This window comes from Necator americanus, chromosome II (assembly GCF_031761385.1).
Source record: "Necator americanus strain Aroian chromosome II, whole genome shotgun sequence".
Lineage (NCBI taxonomy): Eukaryota > Metazoa > Nematoda > Chromadorea > Rhabditida > Ancylostomatidae > Necator > Necator americanus.
In genome coordinates, this window is record NC_087372.1 from 15,114,945 (window position 1) to 15,133,102 (window position 18,158).

An 18,158-nucleotide genomic window follows, 5' to 3' on the forward strand; every position below is an offset into this window, starting at 1 on the left:
TTTATGGAAAAAGCCATGAGGACGTTTTCAGCGAGCTATTCAGTCATTCGTACAGCTTTCATTTCTTGTATTTTATTTACGCGCCTTTCTAGACTAATAACCATGTTATTACTCTTTTTTTCTTGGAATTTAAATTCTGGACGAGTATGCCAACGTTCCTCCTCAGTTTTCTCTTTAATTTATTAATGGCCTCTTTATATGGCCTAACGCGGGTGATGTTTTTCTTCATATCAATCACGTTTGTTTCTTTACAAAGCAATTATCACTACCTACACGTGAACACATACCTATAATGGACGTATGGCCGTTTCGATGCATTAATCGCTGTTCGGAAGGCAGCTTGACAGGCCGCATATCAGAAGTATCCTACTTTTCTTTCTTGCTGGTGAAAATATGTAGTAATTAAGCCTGCGATGAGTTTTGAGATGAATGCATCGAAATGGGCAGTCTTCACTGAGCCATCTGTAGCTCATCTTAGCGGTTAAAGAAAACCCTCCGTTTTTCTGTATCATGCACGCGCGTTTTCTGGCAGTAAACTTGTTCATCGTAACATTAGTTTTTCTCTCTTTGGTCTAAATTACTCAGAAGCTCACTGCCCGCAAGTTTTCATTGTGACCTGAAATTTTGTACCACCAGCATTGTCCTCATCCCGGTGTTTCTTTAATTACTTTTTCTTAGTCGTCTTTTCTGTTCTCAACCAAATAACCGCCTTGGTTCCTTACAATCGATTGTTTCTTTCTCTTCCTTTGTCGCTGTGTCGTCGGTTGTGCATCGCTCGACCCTTACCGTCGATCCTTACCTATTTTCGTTAATCGTCGCCTAAATGATACGGCGTGTGCGTGTCATGGAGCGATGTCACTACCATACGAGTAGCTTGTGATTAGTCAAAGATTTATGCTTGTGTGTATTTGTCTATGATTTTGAAATTCATTCGCGTTTTTGTTGCGCGCGCGATATCTGGCCGGTATCGCACATACTCGTAAAGGCGCGCGGCGAAATCCACTGTACATAACACGGATTGTTTTATCATGTCGCTCTATATTTTTGGCTGCCACCTGGATAGAAGACTGATTTCTGACATTTTCGTATGTATGTTTTTGTGTCTTTTCTGGAGGCGCTGGTAGTCATTGCCTTTCTCGTCAATCGTATTCCACTGTTCTTACTCTCATTTGTTTTATTTTATTAATTAACGACGTGAATAAACGTGTACTAATTATGAAATGTGTGGAAATCTAACAGAATAGTTTATTAGAGGAAAATTGACTGCTTATTGGAGCGATCGGTTACAGCCGCACATATGCTGGAGAGCTTTGGAAACGCAGAATGTTCGCAACAGATGTTCGCATGGTTGCGGGTGTTGAGGGTGGAATTTATTTTCAGTCAACTATTATTAAAATTTATTAATTACGGAATTTATTTCCCGTCAAATATTATTAGCATATTTTTCCTTTCTACGTAATATGACGTTTGAATGAGAATTTGGATGTTTTTCCTCTTTCGTTTCTGTGGAACAATGTAAATATCGTGCTCATTCGCGACGATTTTTAAAATGATTTTTAAAAACTCAAAATAATCGTTAAAGCAATCAGTGGGATCCGCTTTGTTCATTTTTTTTTTCGTTAGAGGACGATAGTGTTTTAAATAATGTATTTTGGTCGATTCATTTATTTACATATTTTTATTTTTGAGAAGAAGTCTCTGATTTGGTTCCTGCTCTCCGGTGCTTTGCTCAAAATGAGTATGATTCGCACTATTTTAATGAATGGTCGTAAACAGATAGATGTAAATAGATAAACAAACAAATAAAGAGATTAATAAATGTGAAACCTTGTGAAACTAACGTAATCAATTTCGTAGGACTCTCCCTTTGGACTTTTTGTGTAGAGCACCAATGGATTCGGGAATTGAGGCAGAATGAATTGCCCTTACCGTTCCTTAACTATTTCTTACTGTAATAATCATCATTATTACAGTAACAAATAGTTCATTCCTACGAGAATTTTGTCGAAAAATAAACTCTGCTTGAAAGTATCGAAGTGAATCAGGCGGACATTTCTTCAGATGTATGATCTACCGCTTCTATGCCGCCTCATTAAGCCAATAGTGTTCAAATAGTTAGCAGTATATGAATCGTCTTAGTTTCACTTATTGGGAAATTTGACTCTCATAAGCACAAATGCAGGAAATGTTCGATCTTGCTGTTTTCCCACAACCAGGTAGTACTCAGTTTCCCACAGTTTTTATTCATAACGATAAAAACGCGGGACAATTCCTTGAAATCCACAAATCAGAGTACTCAGAAAAGCTAGAGTCCCTTTGTCCGTTGAAACAACTCCTTACACTCGAACCAGTGAAAACTGAAGGTGCGGGTGTAAGCAGGGGTCCTGTTGCGTGAATTAGGGTCTCTGGGTTTTCCAAAGGCACCTGAAGACCCCAGCTCCCTCTGAACCTTTTATTTGTAAAAGTGTTTTGTTTATTTTCTTGCTCCCATTGCTTAAAACTTAAAATCGAACCTTACCACTAGCCGTTAATAGAAATGCCATAACTTTTATTGCTATTTGAGGAGTGCAGCGAGGATGTAAATGATGTACAGGGTTACGATTTCTGGATGTTTGATGTTTAGGAAGAGGGATTGCTGTTCTACTTCAGCGAACGAGGAGAGGAGTCAGTCGCTTTTCCAAACTGTCCCGGTTAAAAGGTCAAATGCGATAAGGCGTCAGTGGTTTGAGAAGATTTTCGGCTGTTTACTTGAATTGATAACAGCGTTTAAGTCAATAAGCTGGAAGTTTTAAGTTGATTCAGGGTGGTGGTGGTTTCCGCAAGAAACCAGGAGAAAATCCAGTCTTTACTTATCTTTGAATTCATTAGTACACAATATTTCGGACATTAACTAAACAGATCTGTGCTGCGACATTAGAACTAGCATCAAAATATTGCACAGAAACGGTAACAGTAGAAATGACTGGAGTGAAGCACATCTGGTCAGGTATTCCTGTACTTGCTATGATTAAAGTGTTTTATTTTTCATTATTTTTATTCTTATTGTTATTTCGCTTTCATTTTCTTATTTTTTAAAATTAAAGTGTGCTTTGATGACCTGTTATATTGATTTAATATAAACGACAGAAGTCGAAGTGGCTTACGTCCTTCACTGGTTTGTGTCTGGTGATTTGCCTTTAACCACTAAGCAGATGGATTTGGATTTGGAGATAGTCCAAGTCAAAATTAAATTCAATCAAAGGACATTCCCAATGAGCAATTTCCAAATTCAAATTTGAAAACACTCGTAAAGTTGTTGTTCTTCTACTGGCACGGTTTCTTCTTAGAATTTGTTTTTTTTTTTTGTTGTTAGAAATTTCGTATTAAGCTCAGTTCGAGTGGAAGGAAAAAGTTGAGTGTTTATAATTACAAAAGTTGCCAAAAGTCGGCCTAAGGAGATATTGTGACTATATCACACATTTGGGATGTATCTTAGAAAATATCCAGCTAAAAGATACTGGAAAATAGCAACATGCAAGATTTATTCCTTCTGAACCCTTTATTTGATGTCAGGAGCAAACCAACAACTCATTCGAACTTGATTTTTTACTGATGAGTATCGAAAGCCAGTCGTTCTTGGAGGTAAGGAAAAAGGAACAAAAAATTTGACTAAACTCAGATATAACAATAACAGATATACTAATGGGCGGGTGTAGTGTAGCGGCTAGAGGTTCCTCTTCCTGCACGATCGATCGAAGGTTCGAATCCGCCCTAGTGCCCACCAAGCCCCTCTTCCCCACGGGGTCGATAAATTGGAACCAGACTTGTCTGGGAGGATAAAAACGCTGACTTGGCACATCGGATAGCCCCCCCCCCCTCCCCAAGTCATTGAATAGGCCAGTCACACGTTCGCAAACCTCAAACGATTGATTAACGCCAGGAACTTTATCCTTTATCCTTTAACAGATATATATATATATATATATATATATAGTAAGTGTAGCAGAACTTCTTGCATACCATTTGTTAGGAATGGTATTTTTCGATTCCAATGTCTAAAAACTGCTCACACCTGATCAGAGCCGAAAAAAAACCTAGTCATTTCATTGTAAGAATATTTTGCTGCAAATTGAAAAAGCTGCCTTCGTTTTCTCGCGTAGTTGGCGCCGAATGTCTTCAGCCGGATGATCCTGCTTCGACGCGAAAACGTTAGGTTCTTTCTTTTTTCTTGTTTTACTTTGCCTAAAGATGGTAATCTAAGCGACGATATCTTCTTGTGGATAAAAATACAAATAAATAATAAAAATAAAAAGATAATGAAGTGGAATGTAGCGAGCAATATGCAGTTTGAGTTATTAGCTATTGTAACAGTTGGACCGGCATCTAATAAATTAATCTATTACAGATTCAGTGAAATGCGGAAACAAGAAGTAGTTGTACCGAAGTCGACGGTCAGCAGTTACAATTGTCACACGTCACTCTTCCCCTTAACCATTGTAAGCAATGTGAGACGTTTGAGCTTTCCTGGCTGAAAGTATTTGGAGCCGAGTGTATGCATGTATTAGAGCAGAGAGTAAAGTAGGAGGCGTGAGAGAATATTCCAGGATTTAAGATGTTAGACAGAGGGCCTCCAAACGAAGAAGCTTCTGGCATATCGGGCAACATAATTACAATTCAAATCAACAGCAATAAATGTTTTACGTCCGTATCAAAAGAAAAAAATAGTTGATCGCACTATTACTAATACTAGTTCTCTACGGTATTAGGAAAGACCAGAATTGGTGCGGCCCAACCTTTCGCATAATCCTTGATGACTAGGTTAGGAAACCTGTAGAAGAACATGTGAAAACTTTCCATTGAAAACAATAAATAAAATGAAGATGTCGTTGGTCATATCAACACAAAATGATTCAGCGATGAGCTAAAATTTATGCATAACACTTGAGGAATAGCGCACAATTTGAAAGTTGTATCCAAATATTTACTACGAGGTTCTTTATTATTCTGAGGCAGCGGGAAGAGGCTCGACTGCGACTGCGCGGTCGATGGTACGACATCATCACCGGCCAATTAAGCTTTTCATCACTGCTGACATGACGAATTGGCATGAAAATTATTAGGGGGTGTCAAAACGCTGAATTGATACTTCGGGTAGCCCCGACAAGTCAGTGTGTGAGCCTCATACATGCTCATAACGTCAAACTATTCTGAATTGAAGAAGGATCTAATTGCACATCTTCAGGGGAACGACTTACGACATTTTATCATTTGTCTGCTTTATTATTTGAAACAACGCAGTAATTTTAATATGTCTTTTTATTATCTTTTAGCATACGTTAGGGGAAAAAAGGCAATGAAATTCTTTCTCTGATCTTTAACGTACTCCTCGATTTTTAAACTGCGTCAATGCTTCCGCGAAAGTTCATCTCTTCCTAACAGGGCGTGGGGTGAGTTGTTCGCTGACCAAAACAACATTTGATATATCTTTTCAAAATGTCAAATTTACACTGCGAAATATCGCGGTTAACTAATTGCGTTCGTTCATCGCGGGCGTCGATCAACGACACTGTGAGAATTCGAACAGATATATTGATACTGTAAAATTGGTGTAATTTCTTCGAGAAAAATTGCCTGACTGAAATCGAAAACATTTGTCATGCTTGTCTCAAAGGAGAAAATAAAATTTCATTGTTAAACTAAGAGTTGTCGTACTTTTCGTAGTATACGCGATTAATTTGAAGAGAATGCTCATGGCAGCGAATCATTCTCATGTCAGCACAAAATGTAACTGTTACTAATAGATCGCTTTACAGCTAAATGGGTACTGATTATATGTTTAGTAATTATTTAGTTATCTGTATGTATTATATGAATATAAAACTTCTTCTAAAAAAGTATCCTAACAACTGGAAGTTCTTTCCGCACACCTAGCTCTGCTATCTGTGCTACAGTCTAGAAAAATACATATTTTCATTTTGAAAGAATTCGTTTTTATGCAAGACTTTCAGAAGGATTATTGCTCCAGGCGCTTTTCATGGCGCCACGTAGCCTACGGAGCTTCTTTTCGAGGAATTCTTATATGAAAATCAGGGAGATGTTGCAGCTCTTCACACTTTATGAATCGAGCTTTTATTATGTTAGCTTCTCATTCTTTTACCAGTCTAAATGTTCGTCTTAGGCTGGATTTCAGACTTTCTGTGGCGTTTGCTTCGGTGGCCTTCACTGATCAATGAAAATTAGTAGTAGCAGCATGTTCGGTAAAATTAGAGTTGCGTTTTTCTAACAACGTTTTTTTTTCTATGAATTTATGCGGAAGATTTCATGCTTTTCTATCTAAACGCGTCAGTTCTACACTTTTGAGAACATTCACACTTTAGCTTCAAACACTCCTTTGATACAAATATAATATAGACACAATGTGAAAGCAATGCTCGAAGTAGGCGTTTTCTTCCTGCTTTCCCCAGTGGCTATCAAAGAATGATGTTCAACATAAAATGACGCGAACGACATCATCGTTCTGATAAAGATAACGTTGCCCGTCAGATCATGTAAATTGTTGGGTACTATTTAAGCAGCCGTTTGCAGACGTATTTCCACTTTCCGAAGAGTGTATACTGTCAACCAAACGTGCTAGGAAAATGACAGGGAGAGGAGCCTGAATAGAGGGAAAATGTAGCGCGAGCACTGGCACGGCTATGAAACCGTTGCAACGTCTCATTCACCTTTTGCGACATACACAAGTTATTGCGCGATACTACTGCACCACGGCCAATTCCACGCGTTGGACCTGTGTCACCCTATGTTACCGCTCTACAACGCCGGCGCACCAATCCGATGCGTTGGGACCCGTCGCAGAACATTTTTTCAGCTATCTGGCGTTGGCACACCAATTCGACGCAGTGGGATCCGTCTCACCCCATTTTACCGCTCTACGACGCCGGCACACTAATTCGATGCCGTTGGATCCGTCTCCCCATCACACGGACCAAGCCCATTGCTATATATCATGATAGACGCATATTCTTTACGATTTCAAAGTTTCTTGATCAAACAAAATGATTATCCATCGTATTTACGATGTATATCGTTGACAGTGTTTCATCTTTCTGGGAAGGTTACAATTCCCTTGAACCAGAAGCTGGGAGGCTGAGAGATCAATCCCCTGTTAAGTTGATCTTTGAGATGAGACTCAAAGATCAACTTAACAGCGGATTTGAAGCCAGTGAAAGTTTGTTGAAAAGTTTCTTCAGGGAATCTAAGGGCCTTAAACAAAATGTAGACTGATGAGGCGAGTTCTGGGGAAAAGAGTGGGTGGGGAAGCTGTTCCCAATCCAGAGCCTAGAGGTGGGGTGGAAGGCGTTGTCGTGGAGGAGGTGAACGCCGGCACATTTTGGCCGCTTTTCTCGGATTGCGGGAGCACAACTAGCGCAACTAGCGGAGGTGCCGCGCTTGCACCCTGATCTCTGGTTCTCGGTAAGCAGCTCCTACCATTAGCTCCCACCATGCTCCGGCACTCCACGCTAGTCAGAAACAACAGAGGACCTTCCGTTGGTGTTGATTGGGATGTGATTCCCGCGGCCGATGAATGTGTGGGAGGAGACAGTAGGTGCGCCGACTACCGTGATCTTAGAAGTTGACAATATCCTGTAGGAACTCCGATCCGCACGTGCGAAGCAACAATGACTGAAGGATGCTCCCATAGCATGAACGTTTGCTATCGGTCAGCGCGAGGGGTTGACCAACTCGACAGAACTTTCGGTAGCCTGGAGCGTATAGGTGAAGCTCGATGGTGCGCTGAGCAGTGCCAATTTGTGAAGCCATCGTCAGCGTTGTCTCGTTCGGTAATCACTCCAAGAAACTTCGCAGATTGTGCCATTGAAAGTGCGCAGATGTTTCGTGTGGCAAGCTGTGGAAAGAGAACTTCTCCTCCTGAAGCAGCAAAACCAGGTAGTGGTCTTCTCACCCAAAAGATCGTGTTAATGGTCAAGTAAAAAAGTGCTAGCACATTTTACGTCTTTAAAAATAGTGATGACTAAAAGCTCCCCTAATAAAATTGCTGACTTCCTTTAGGATTTATGGGGGTCGAAAAATCAGTTGAATCAATGTACCTGTGCGTAAAATGGAAACTGAAAATGAAAAAAATGAAGAATAAGGAGATGAGAAAATAAGATAGTGAACAGGGTGACACTTTGGCTCGTGCACACTGGTATTTCTGTAGAAGTGAATTTTCAAAAGTGAATTTACGACACGACACGCGTGTATATGCGTCTACGAGTTCTTCCTTTATTTCTTGGGCTTCCTAATCACTGCAGAAAAAGTAAGAAGTTAACAAAAGGAATCGTCTACGTTTCTACTACATATCACTCATTTCTACTATATGTTTTCTCATATAGTTTATCTTTCAAAATTATCGTAGCTTCGTTGTAGTTTCGCTTTTTTTCTCTAAAGATTTGATGGCACTAAAAGCAAGGTCATTATTGGAATTGGCGCGACATTCAATTATCTATAGAACATTTATCATTGGTGACGTCTCTGTGGTCAGAAAAAAGTCAAAGTTTGCAAAGTTTACAAAAACCAGAAAGTGAAAGATAAGAAAACCTGTTGCAAATTGATGTGAACGTGACATGTTCTAAGAAGACATGCACTTTCAAATCTTCCCTATTTTAGAGATATCAGTTCACTTTTTCAGACAGTTCGTTGGAGAACTGCATTTGTTCTTCACAATGCGATAAGTAATGTAACAAATATGAAAAAAGAATATGAAAACAAAGAAGGAACCACACAAAAAACAGTTGACTCTTATAACTCCAGAAAATAGTTACAGTACTAAGAAGACTACACGGTAGCACCAAATTATATTTTTCCTTGCAGGTTATCCTATTGTTTTTATTTTCTACATTTACATTCATTTTTCTCCTCTGGTAAACGTGATGACATGAGTCGCAAACGTATGGCATAGCGATGGAAGAGATCTACATAATTATGTAGGTGGCTGTTTGCTTGACTGCCACAATGTACAAAAACTATCTATTCTGCTGGCTACAGAGCTTAGAACCTATTACCTACATATGTATTTTCTCGCCTCCATTCTTTAGGAAGAACTGAGGAGGAGTGCCAAGCAGCTATTCAATTATGTCTCAGTTCTTGTACAGATTAAATCTCAATATTGTCATTGTAACTTAAAAGTCTGCTTCACGCATTGTCAGAAAAAAAAATCTGGGAAATTGCACTAATTATGTGGGTTTGCGCTGTAGTGCGACGATTTCTACAAGGTTCTTTTTGAAAACTACATGTTAAAGCAGAGGTGAACATTCCTAGTGCAAGGGCAGACATGAACAGAGTAAAAAGTAGCCAAAATAATGCAAATGGATCAGTATAGATATGTCCTGAAGAATTGAAATGGAAAGAAAATCAAAACTGCAAATCTTCGGAAATCCGTGAAAATCAAAACCAAACGAGCGATCAGCTCAGGTTGTGAACTAATAATTTCTATCACATCGTAATTTCCTTTCTTTTGTAGGTGATAGATGCATTTACATTTTTCAGCTTGACAAAATTTCAAAGGACGACAACTCGATGAGAGTTTCAAGGTACATACAATCAGGGTGAACTGAGTAAATATTTGAAAGAAACATCTTAAGTCAGACAAAAAAAAACCCACAGATACCAAGAGACCACAAAATGACATAAATAAAGTCAGGAAACCACGATGGAACCACCACTGTCTCAACATGGGAAAAAGACAATCTATTATGTTACAAGAAGTACTATACGTTATACGTCACCTTATGCAGAATGACCACTGATCCAACATTTAATTTTATAACACTCTTCATTGCGAAGAAAAGAAGTGTGGGTTTAACAAGTTATCAAAATAAGTCACATGCTTATTTTTATCTTCTCGTGATCAAATCATGTGAATTAAGCAAAGTGACAGCTAATTTAATGCTATTATTAGTTAATACTAGTTACTGAGCTCACCATCGTAGAAACCTTATCAAATGTCGTACTTTCATTCTCTCAGGATATTGTTCTGCCATCTATACAAACATTGACATAATCTGTTATTATCTATTGGGCCGGGCACAACGTCTTGTTACCCATTTTTCGAAATTTTCAGAACTTTCCATTTTTGGGCGGAACCCATGTTGCACCATGTTGTAGTTGTTGAACACTCTCGAAGCTTCTCCACAATAGGTATATATAGCCGGTCGGCCTTCCTTAACTTTAATCACGATGTCAATGACGAAAAAGCAACTTCGAGCTTCTATGAATGTCTTGGCGGCATTGGAGCAACGGCAGCGGCCCTCAACAACAGATTGGGCGAGGGCAGCACAGCCATCAGCACTGTCAAGCGCTGGTTCGCTCTCTTAGCAACCGGAGACACCGACTTCGAAGCCGAGCGCCGGTCGGGACGCCCACACTGCCGAACACTCCGCCGTTCTCGACGCTGTCAAAGACGATCCGGAGATCAACACCCGCAGTCTTGCGAAGATATTCGGGCGTAGCCATTCAACAGTCGTCGGTCGTCTCCAGGCCTTCGGCTAGAGAACAGTGCTGGGTTGATGGATCCCTTACACCCTGACGGATGGCACCCGGTTTACCCGGGTATCCACCTGTCAATCTCTCCTTCTTCACCGGCATCAAAGATCTTATTACTGGAGATGAGAATTGCGTCCTCTACGACTCTAACGCTCACCGTGCCGTGTGGCTGCCTCGAGGAGAAGACCCTCCGTCGCAAGCCATATCGGACCACCACCCCAAAAAGTGTCTCCTTAGTTGTTTCTGAGATTTGAGGGGAATGCTGTTTTATGAGCTGCTTCCACAAGGCCATACCGTCACCGGTTCCATATACGCCAGTCAGTTCCAAAAGCTCGGCCGTTTCAGAAAAACGGCCGAGACGAGCTTTGGTGCACCTCCCACATGTAGCTAAGGAGATCCATGAATGACTGCAGGAGTTAGGCTGGGATACGGTGCCCAATCCCCCCTATTCTCCCGACCTTGCCCCCTCAGACTGCCACTTACTCCTGCCCCTCAAGGCTTTTCTAGGTAAGAAAATCTTCACCAGATTTGAAGAAGTCGGACGGGCGGTTAGCGACTTCTTCGACTCCCAGTCTCCCCAGTTCTGGGAGAAAGGGATCGCTGACTTGCCAATTAGGTGGGACGCTGTTGTAATTAGTAATGGTGATTATATTATTGATTAATTTCTGTTGCAAGTTGAGTAAAAAAATAAAGCAGAAAAAATGGCAAATAGTCACAAGACTTTCTGTCCAGCCTAACATTTCAAGAAGATTAATCCCGATCTGCAACTACTGGATGGGATTTTCCTAGAAAACTTGGTGAGAATTTTTAAATGCGTGAATTTCAATAGTGTTAACTTGTATAGTGTTTGTTGCCTTTTATAAGTTTCCTTTTGCACTCTTCAGTAGTGTACAGGGAACTTACAACAATAAATAACTGCAAAGCTAACAACAACATCAACTAAAATTATAAAAACCATTGAATTATAGAGTGAAAGTATAAAGAACGAGGAGAACTATTAAAGACCAAAAATGGGGTCGCTATGTTGAGTGGAAACATTTTCATCTCTTGGAATGTACTAGAAAATTTTGCTGCTCTGGAGCAGCACAATGATTTTTTCTTGCTACAAATTCCACACATATAAATTTTAATTAGTTATATATATATATATATATATATATATTTATATACTTTAGCGTCCATGGATCCCTCAGGAGGAACACTTTCAATTTTCTCACAACTAAAAATCGCATAGGTTTATGCGCATATGCTTTCATAACGACCATTTCTCATGGTGAAACCAATGTGTGAAGTCACTGTTTTTCTCCTCTCGAACAAGTTAAACACTAATTTATTGGTCGTGAAAGGATGGAGGGTTCGGTTAGCCTGAAGCAGTTCGAAGCCATTTACCTGTCTTATTGCAAGAAAACTTTTCATTTGATTTTGATGCTTTCTTATTAGTAAGTTTACGTTGGTTTTTTTGTTTTTTGGTTGAATCTGGTTTCTTGGCACCCACATGTGTTTGATAAATAAATATGCACTTATGCATGCTATGGCAGTTCCCGAATGACACAGGAAATTTGCGGACGTAATTTGTCTTTTATTTTGGGGAATATTTCTTCTCAACAAACTATCTCAGTAACTAAGGGAGAAGTTCTGCGTTTCACATAAAACTTTTTTGTTGTAACAAAACAGTAATATCTCTATTATATATCGAAACTAGGCCAACGAACGCCTATCAACCAACGATTCGGCTGTTATTTGGCGGATCATAATGCTTTCATGCCAACTGTACACGTTCTTTTACGATTTCTTGTGCATTTTCCCAATGTTTTTCCAAATAAGAGGAAGCTGGGGAAATTTGCACATTTTATACTACATTCTGTTCAGTAATCAGCAACAATTTGACGAGTGCATACTTACCATTCCTCGCCTATTCCTGCGTTTGTTTGTTTATTCATTTCTTCATTGATCCATCCATCCATCTTAATCACTAAGGAAGTTTTCGCTGTTGATGTCTTGTGTCGATGAGAAAGGGTACATCTGTAGACTTTCGTCCGCGCCGATCGCGCAGGTGTTTACTGAGGTCAGTGAGACGTGAAATAGTACGGAAAGAAAAGAGGCAACCGTCGTTGCGAGGAAAACTCGTGCGACGAGCCGTCGACGACTCGGTGTTTAGCAAGTGATAGGCGGTTTTTTGTGTCGCTGCACTTCCCCGTTCTTGTTTGTTAATTCAGCTGTGTAAACAACAAATATAAACTGGTCTAGCGCAATTCTCAGTACGTGTGAATTCTTCTAGAGTACTCGTAAATTCTCGCGCACAAGCAAAACGCTGACATACTTTGATACTGGGAAATTTTATTTCTAACTAGGGAATCGGAGTTGCTGTGCAGAATTCCATTTAATACAACTTCATATGTCCCGCTTCCATTATTCTTTTTGATGTCCTTTTCGGTGTTCATTCCGTTGTACAACTTTTTTTTTGCTCTGATTACGTGAGCAAATAATACTAGTGATTATGAATGTTATTATTTTGTGTTAAAAGTAATCACGAAATGGTCAGGCTTCTGGAACACAGGGCTGATCTGTGCGTTTAGCTCAGAGTTTCGGTATTTTTCCTTTCTCTGTTGACATTTCACGAGAATTGCAAGCTGGAATTTTACCCTTTAAGCTGTTTCATTAAGTTGGTTGGTCAGTTGGTCTTCATTGTCTCTTAAGAGTGATTAGCCATTCTTGAATAGCAAAAGTCGGCGTGCCATCCCGCCCGGGACCGTTAATGAACTCGTTCGTTCTTAATTATCACAAAACTGACGTAATTCAGAAATCTGTTCGAAAATACAGAGTTCGGAGTGTACGAGTGTGAGCGTAGCACCACTTAATTTTTCATAATCGTCCTGAATAACGGCTTGGGAAAATATGCTTGATACGAGAGATTACGAGATACGTGAGGACGCTTTACCCTTGCCTACTTGCGACGGGTCCTCGAGCGAACGGTCAGAAATCAATGAGGTCTCCACACCACTCTGTTCATGGCGCAGTCGGTTAGAGGTCCGTTGTAGCCACATGGTCAAGGGTTCGAAACCGCCCTAGTGCAAACCAAGCCTTTCATCCCTCCGGGGGCGATAAATTGGTACCAGACTTGTCCGGGAGGGTAAAAACACTGACTTGATCATCGGCTGGCCCCCGCAAGTCATTGTATAGGCCAACACGCGTTCCAAAAACCTCAACGATTACGAATTTCAGTAAAACGCGTTGGCGCATCCCAAGTGGATTGATACGCCAGTGACTTTATCCTTTATCCTTTATTTTAGTTCCTTCACCTTCTCGATTTTCCGCTTCATGTTTTTCTTTCACTTTCTTACTTCTTATGCTATTTGTTATTCACCATTCTCCAGGTTACTGTACATACATTTCTTATATTTGAATAGAACACGCCTTGTTAAGGAGGGGACAAAGTTTAAAATTCTTCTCTTCCTGACTCGATGTTTGATGCTTCGACAGTCACATTTCCGCCACTCCCTCTCAATCGCTGGATGAAATTGCAATCTCCGTGTGCCCTCAACAGTGTCATTATTCTCAGGAAATGCCTTTTGTAAGACTTTTTGGAAGACATTTGTGAGACCTTAGAGTGATTCTCATTTTAGAAAGAATCACTGAAAATTATCCGCACAATTAACATCCATTTATTTTTGTCGTCTCGGAGCTCAATGGATGTTCTCTAGTCCAGAAATGACAAAATATGTCCAGCCGTCTATTGATTCCTAGCCTGGCATCAGAGGCATCACCTCGTCTCGTCCTTTTTATAGTTTTTCGTTTCTCATTCCGTGTGTTTCCACCCGTTAGACCACGATCGATAATGTGTTGCTACGTGGGACAACTTGGTTTTTTTTCTTCTGAAAAATAGCACAAATCCTGTCACTGCACAGTTTGCCGATGTCTAAATTCTTCTACTACTTCGCCTATGGTAGTAATTTGCTGAAGGAACGGATTACAGTGCAGGTATGATTTATGATTTTGTTTTGAAATGATCGGGTAGTACGGTTCTCTGACTTTTCCATTCAATTTTTTATGAGAAGAAAGCTTTTTAAAAGGAATGATCAATGAATTTAAAATTGAGGACCGTTATTTATGATGGGTATCGGTGACGAGAACACTCTAAACAAATTGTTTTTAGCTTTTTTAAAGTTTTTTTAGTTCGTGTTTTAGTCTTTTAGTTTCGTCTTTTTTGTTCAGTTTTACTTGAATCATTTTTCCAGTTCCTGAGGAGCTTAATAATTGCATTGTTTTGTATCCCGTCTAGTCACAAAGGTCTGATCAGACAATAACATAACTTTTCATAGTTCTATCTCTATCAATTAATGTATCAATTAATTTATTTATTAATCGTTCGTTTATTCATCAATTAATGTATCAATTAATTTATTTATTAATCATTTGTTTATTCACTTATTTGTCTACTTATTAATCTATTTGTTTATTCATTCATTTATTCGTTCATTCACTCATTCAATTGCTCCTTCATTTAGGGGAACCACATAGAATTATCCCCCGTAGTGATCTGATCAAATAGTCGTTGCCAGCGACTTTACTTTGATAACTTTTCCCAACTTATAAATTTTATACTTTCTTCTTCTCTCGGCTTTTTGACGCATTCTGCTAAAAATGAAAATAAAAGTAAAAAGTGCTGCTAAAGATTCTCAACAAGTTCAGTCTTTCTTCCCTCGCATTTACTTGATTCTTAAGACATTCTTTTCCAGAACATGTGATTATTTTATGGTTGCAGTGCTTTCAGTACTTGCCGTAACTTCCCGAAACTAGTGGCAGTAAACACAGAAAGAGGTAGAAGAGTGCCAAAGAAGACAAAGGCGATTTTTGTCTGAGATATGAGAAATTAAAAACAGTAATCTCTCACTAACGTTCTGATTACGCTTACACTTTTTCTTAATACTCCCTCTTTCGTTGAGGTTCTGATCACTGTTGCGGATTCTCTGTGGCTCTTAGCCTTGAATAGAAAGGGTTGAAAGAAGTCCGCGAGATTTTCACAAGTACAGACTGCAACATCATCTAGTTTTTTTTTATCTATTTCATTTTCTATTTCAAATTTCTATTCCAATCAACTGCAATTTGAAAACCCTCTCTTGAATGTTTTTTGCGCTGATCTCTTGCTCTCTATTATCCAGATCAAAGGTGCCGAGTACGACTGCAACGGAGTGCTGAAGAATTATAAGTTGGATTTCGTCGCAAGCTCAAAACGGTGGCATGGTGGTCTCGCAACGATAAAAGAAAAACGCGGAGCTGAAGTCGGTAACTGTAAATATTTCTAATGGCATTTAAAGTTCAGCGTTGTAAGATTTGAGAAGAGGTTTCGGGGAAAATGTGCGAATTTCTACGTCAACTGGAACATGCGGACTAGAAGGGTAGTAGGCCAGATGTTAGAAAACTCTCTGATTTTATTACAAAGTTTTAAGTTCGGGAATTAATAATTGCGTGAAAGTAAAAATGTGTTTTAGTGATTCTAAATATTCATAGCAGAGTTTCAGCCCAATCGATCTCGTGAGCGGGCGTGTATTGTAAGCATTGTATCACGAAATTGACGCGGTACGGAATCTAAGGAAAAACATAGGGCTTGTGTTATAAATTACGGAAGCGACCGGTGCCCCACCTCATTCCTTCTAGCTGCCCGAAAAGGCGTGGGAACAGCTTTATTTCCTACAAGGCACGTAAGAACGCCCACAGTTGCGCACACTTCGTTCCCTCAGCAGCCTGTTCATTGGTTTTACTTGAATAGGTTGGTGATGTGACCTCATTAACGTTCGACCGCTCGATCGGGATGGTGAGTGATGGCGCTTCGCAACTGATTTCTCAGGAGACAACGCCGTTTTTAACGATGACTAGAGAAGGATTAGGAAGAAGGACAAGGTTTCCGTGATCTACTACCCGAGTTCTGCGGTTTCCCCGGGGTTTCTGTACTACCTTAATTTCATGATGCGCTACATTCAAGTCTCACTCGCAGGTGATTATTGGTGCATTGCTGCCCGGGGGCGGAATTAAAAGCAGCATACCACGAAATTGACAATTTTGGGACCTGTCCAGGAAAAGATAGCGTAACTGGTGAAGACTACGATGTCGTGAAAACCGGCGTGGACAACGGCATTCGAGTCCCTAATATGCACCTTACAACGCGCGACACCTCGGCACGAGCCAGTTCCACCAGCGTCCAATTCATTCGTTTTGCTTGAAAAGGATACCGAAGGAACCATACTGATCACCGTTCATCCGCTCGAAAATGCGTTGCGTGTACAGACGTGTTTCAAGGTACCTCGTAGGGAACTTCGAGCAGGAAACACGTTTCTCACGCCGTTTTTCAGAACCATTAACGGAACTTGAACGTAAACACGGCTATACTCATAATCCTCGTCACTGACCTTACCTTGACCTGGAGAGATTGTCAATTTCGTGATATGCTGCCTGCTGCCCAACATTGTTAATTTCGTGATATGCTGCCTTAGGCTAGGGTTCTTTTGCGCAAACGTCTACTGTAGATCCGTGAGAAACACACCGGACCACGACAGCAGAAAGACAGCAAGTTTTTGACTAATAAAGTACTTTCAGGTTCAAGGTTGTGTATGGCGAGTTCCCGAGGAGTTCGCAGAGGAGCTGGATCGACAAGAAGCCGGATATCATAGGTTGAGCGGTAAACGCTTCAGAGTGAACTGCTTTGAATGAACATTTATGAGCGAAGAATCTAAATATAAGCGATCTCGGTTGCAGTACCAATCGAATGCGCTGACTGTATTGTCGAATGCCGAACTTATCAATATTCCGACGAAAAAGCATCCTCCGAACCACCCTCACCTCATTACAAGACAGTGATCATCGCCGGAGCAGTTGAGAACTCACTACCAGCAGCCTATATCAAGAGTGGGTCTACTAAATAGTGTCTGGCGACTTATAGCAGAGAGGGAGGCTTTTTCTAGTTCTCACAATCCTTGGATTCAGTTTCGATACATTCACATTTAAATGTGTATGATCTTCGTGAGTTATTCAATTTCTTGAATTATATAAGGAAATCGAATTATTCGTGTACTCGAAATATACGAAAATCTCCAGGAGTGGAGGCACTCGATTATTCGAATATTCGAACAAGGCCAATTAAACAGCATCAATATGTGATAGTAGAGAGTGAATTAGATGATAGTTGAGTACTAAGGAATCAGAGCTCACTTGAAATGCATTCAAAACATATTCTTAGAAACTCATCGCTAAACTTTTTTCCGATGAAGTGTTCTCTTTTTCTAATTTTCGGACATGATCTGGTTTTCTTTTCTGAAAAATAACTATCACTCCTAGTGTGTTATTTTCTAATTTCAGCACTAGGAGCTATTCCTGACAACGGGTACAAGGGGCGTGTAGAGGTTGACATTGATGTGATCAGACACTTGAATCGAGCATAACTATTTGTTATGTCATGCTGTGTTATTTGTTATTTGTCTGTGATCGTTATTATTCCACTTTCGTTTTTTCTGTAATAAAAATTCGGACCGTTCTAAAAAAGGTGTTAGTGAAATGCTGTATGATTGTACCACCAGAGAGAAATCGCAAAACCCTAGAGGTAATGCCCCGTTTGTGGAAATGATGAGATTTGTGCGTACAAGTGG

General features: G+C 40.0%; 2 protein-coding genes across 2 annotated transcripts; both read left to right on the forward strand.

Annotated features, from left to right (window-relative positions):
• Nucleotides 1-7,682: 7,682 nt before the first annotated feature.
• Nucleotides 7,683-7,970, forward strand: RB195_017916 (uncharacterized protein; the record flags this gene model as incomplete). The annotated part of the gene is made up of 1 exon (XM_064185111.1): nucleotides 7,683-7,970. The coding sequence occupies one exon, from the start codon at nucleotides 7,683-7,685 to the stop codon at nucleotides 7,968-7,970; it is 288 nt and encodes a 95-aa protein (XP_064040992.1).
• Nucleotides 7,971-14,433: 6,463 nt separating this feature from the next.
• On the forward strand, nucleotides 14,434-17,954 carry RB195_017917 (uncharacterized protein; the record flags this gene model as incomplete). The annotated part of the gene is made up of 5 exons (XM_013440581.2): nucleotides 14,434-14,499; nucleotides 15,681-15,800; nucleotides 17,113-17,194; nucleotides 17,272-17,421; nucleotides 17,872-17,954. 5 exons carry the CDS (start codon nucleotides 14,434-14,436, stop codon nucleotides 17,952-17,954), a joined length of 501 nt encoding a protein of 166 aa, XP_013296035.1.
• Between the last annotated feature and the right edge of the window lie 204 nt (nucleotides 17,955-18,158).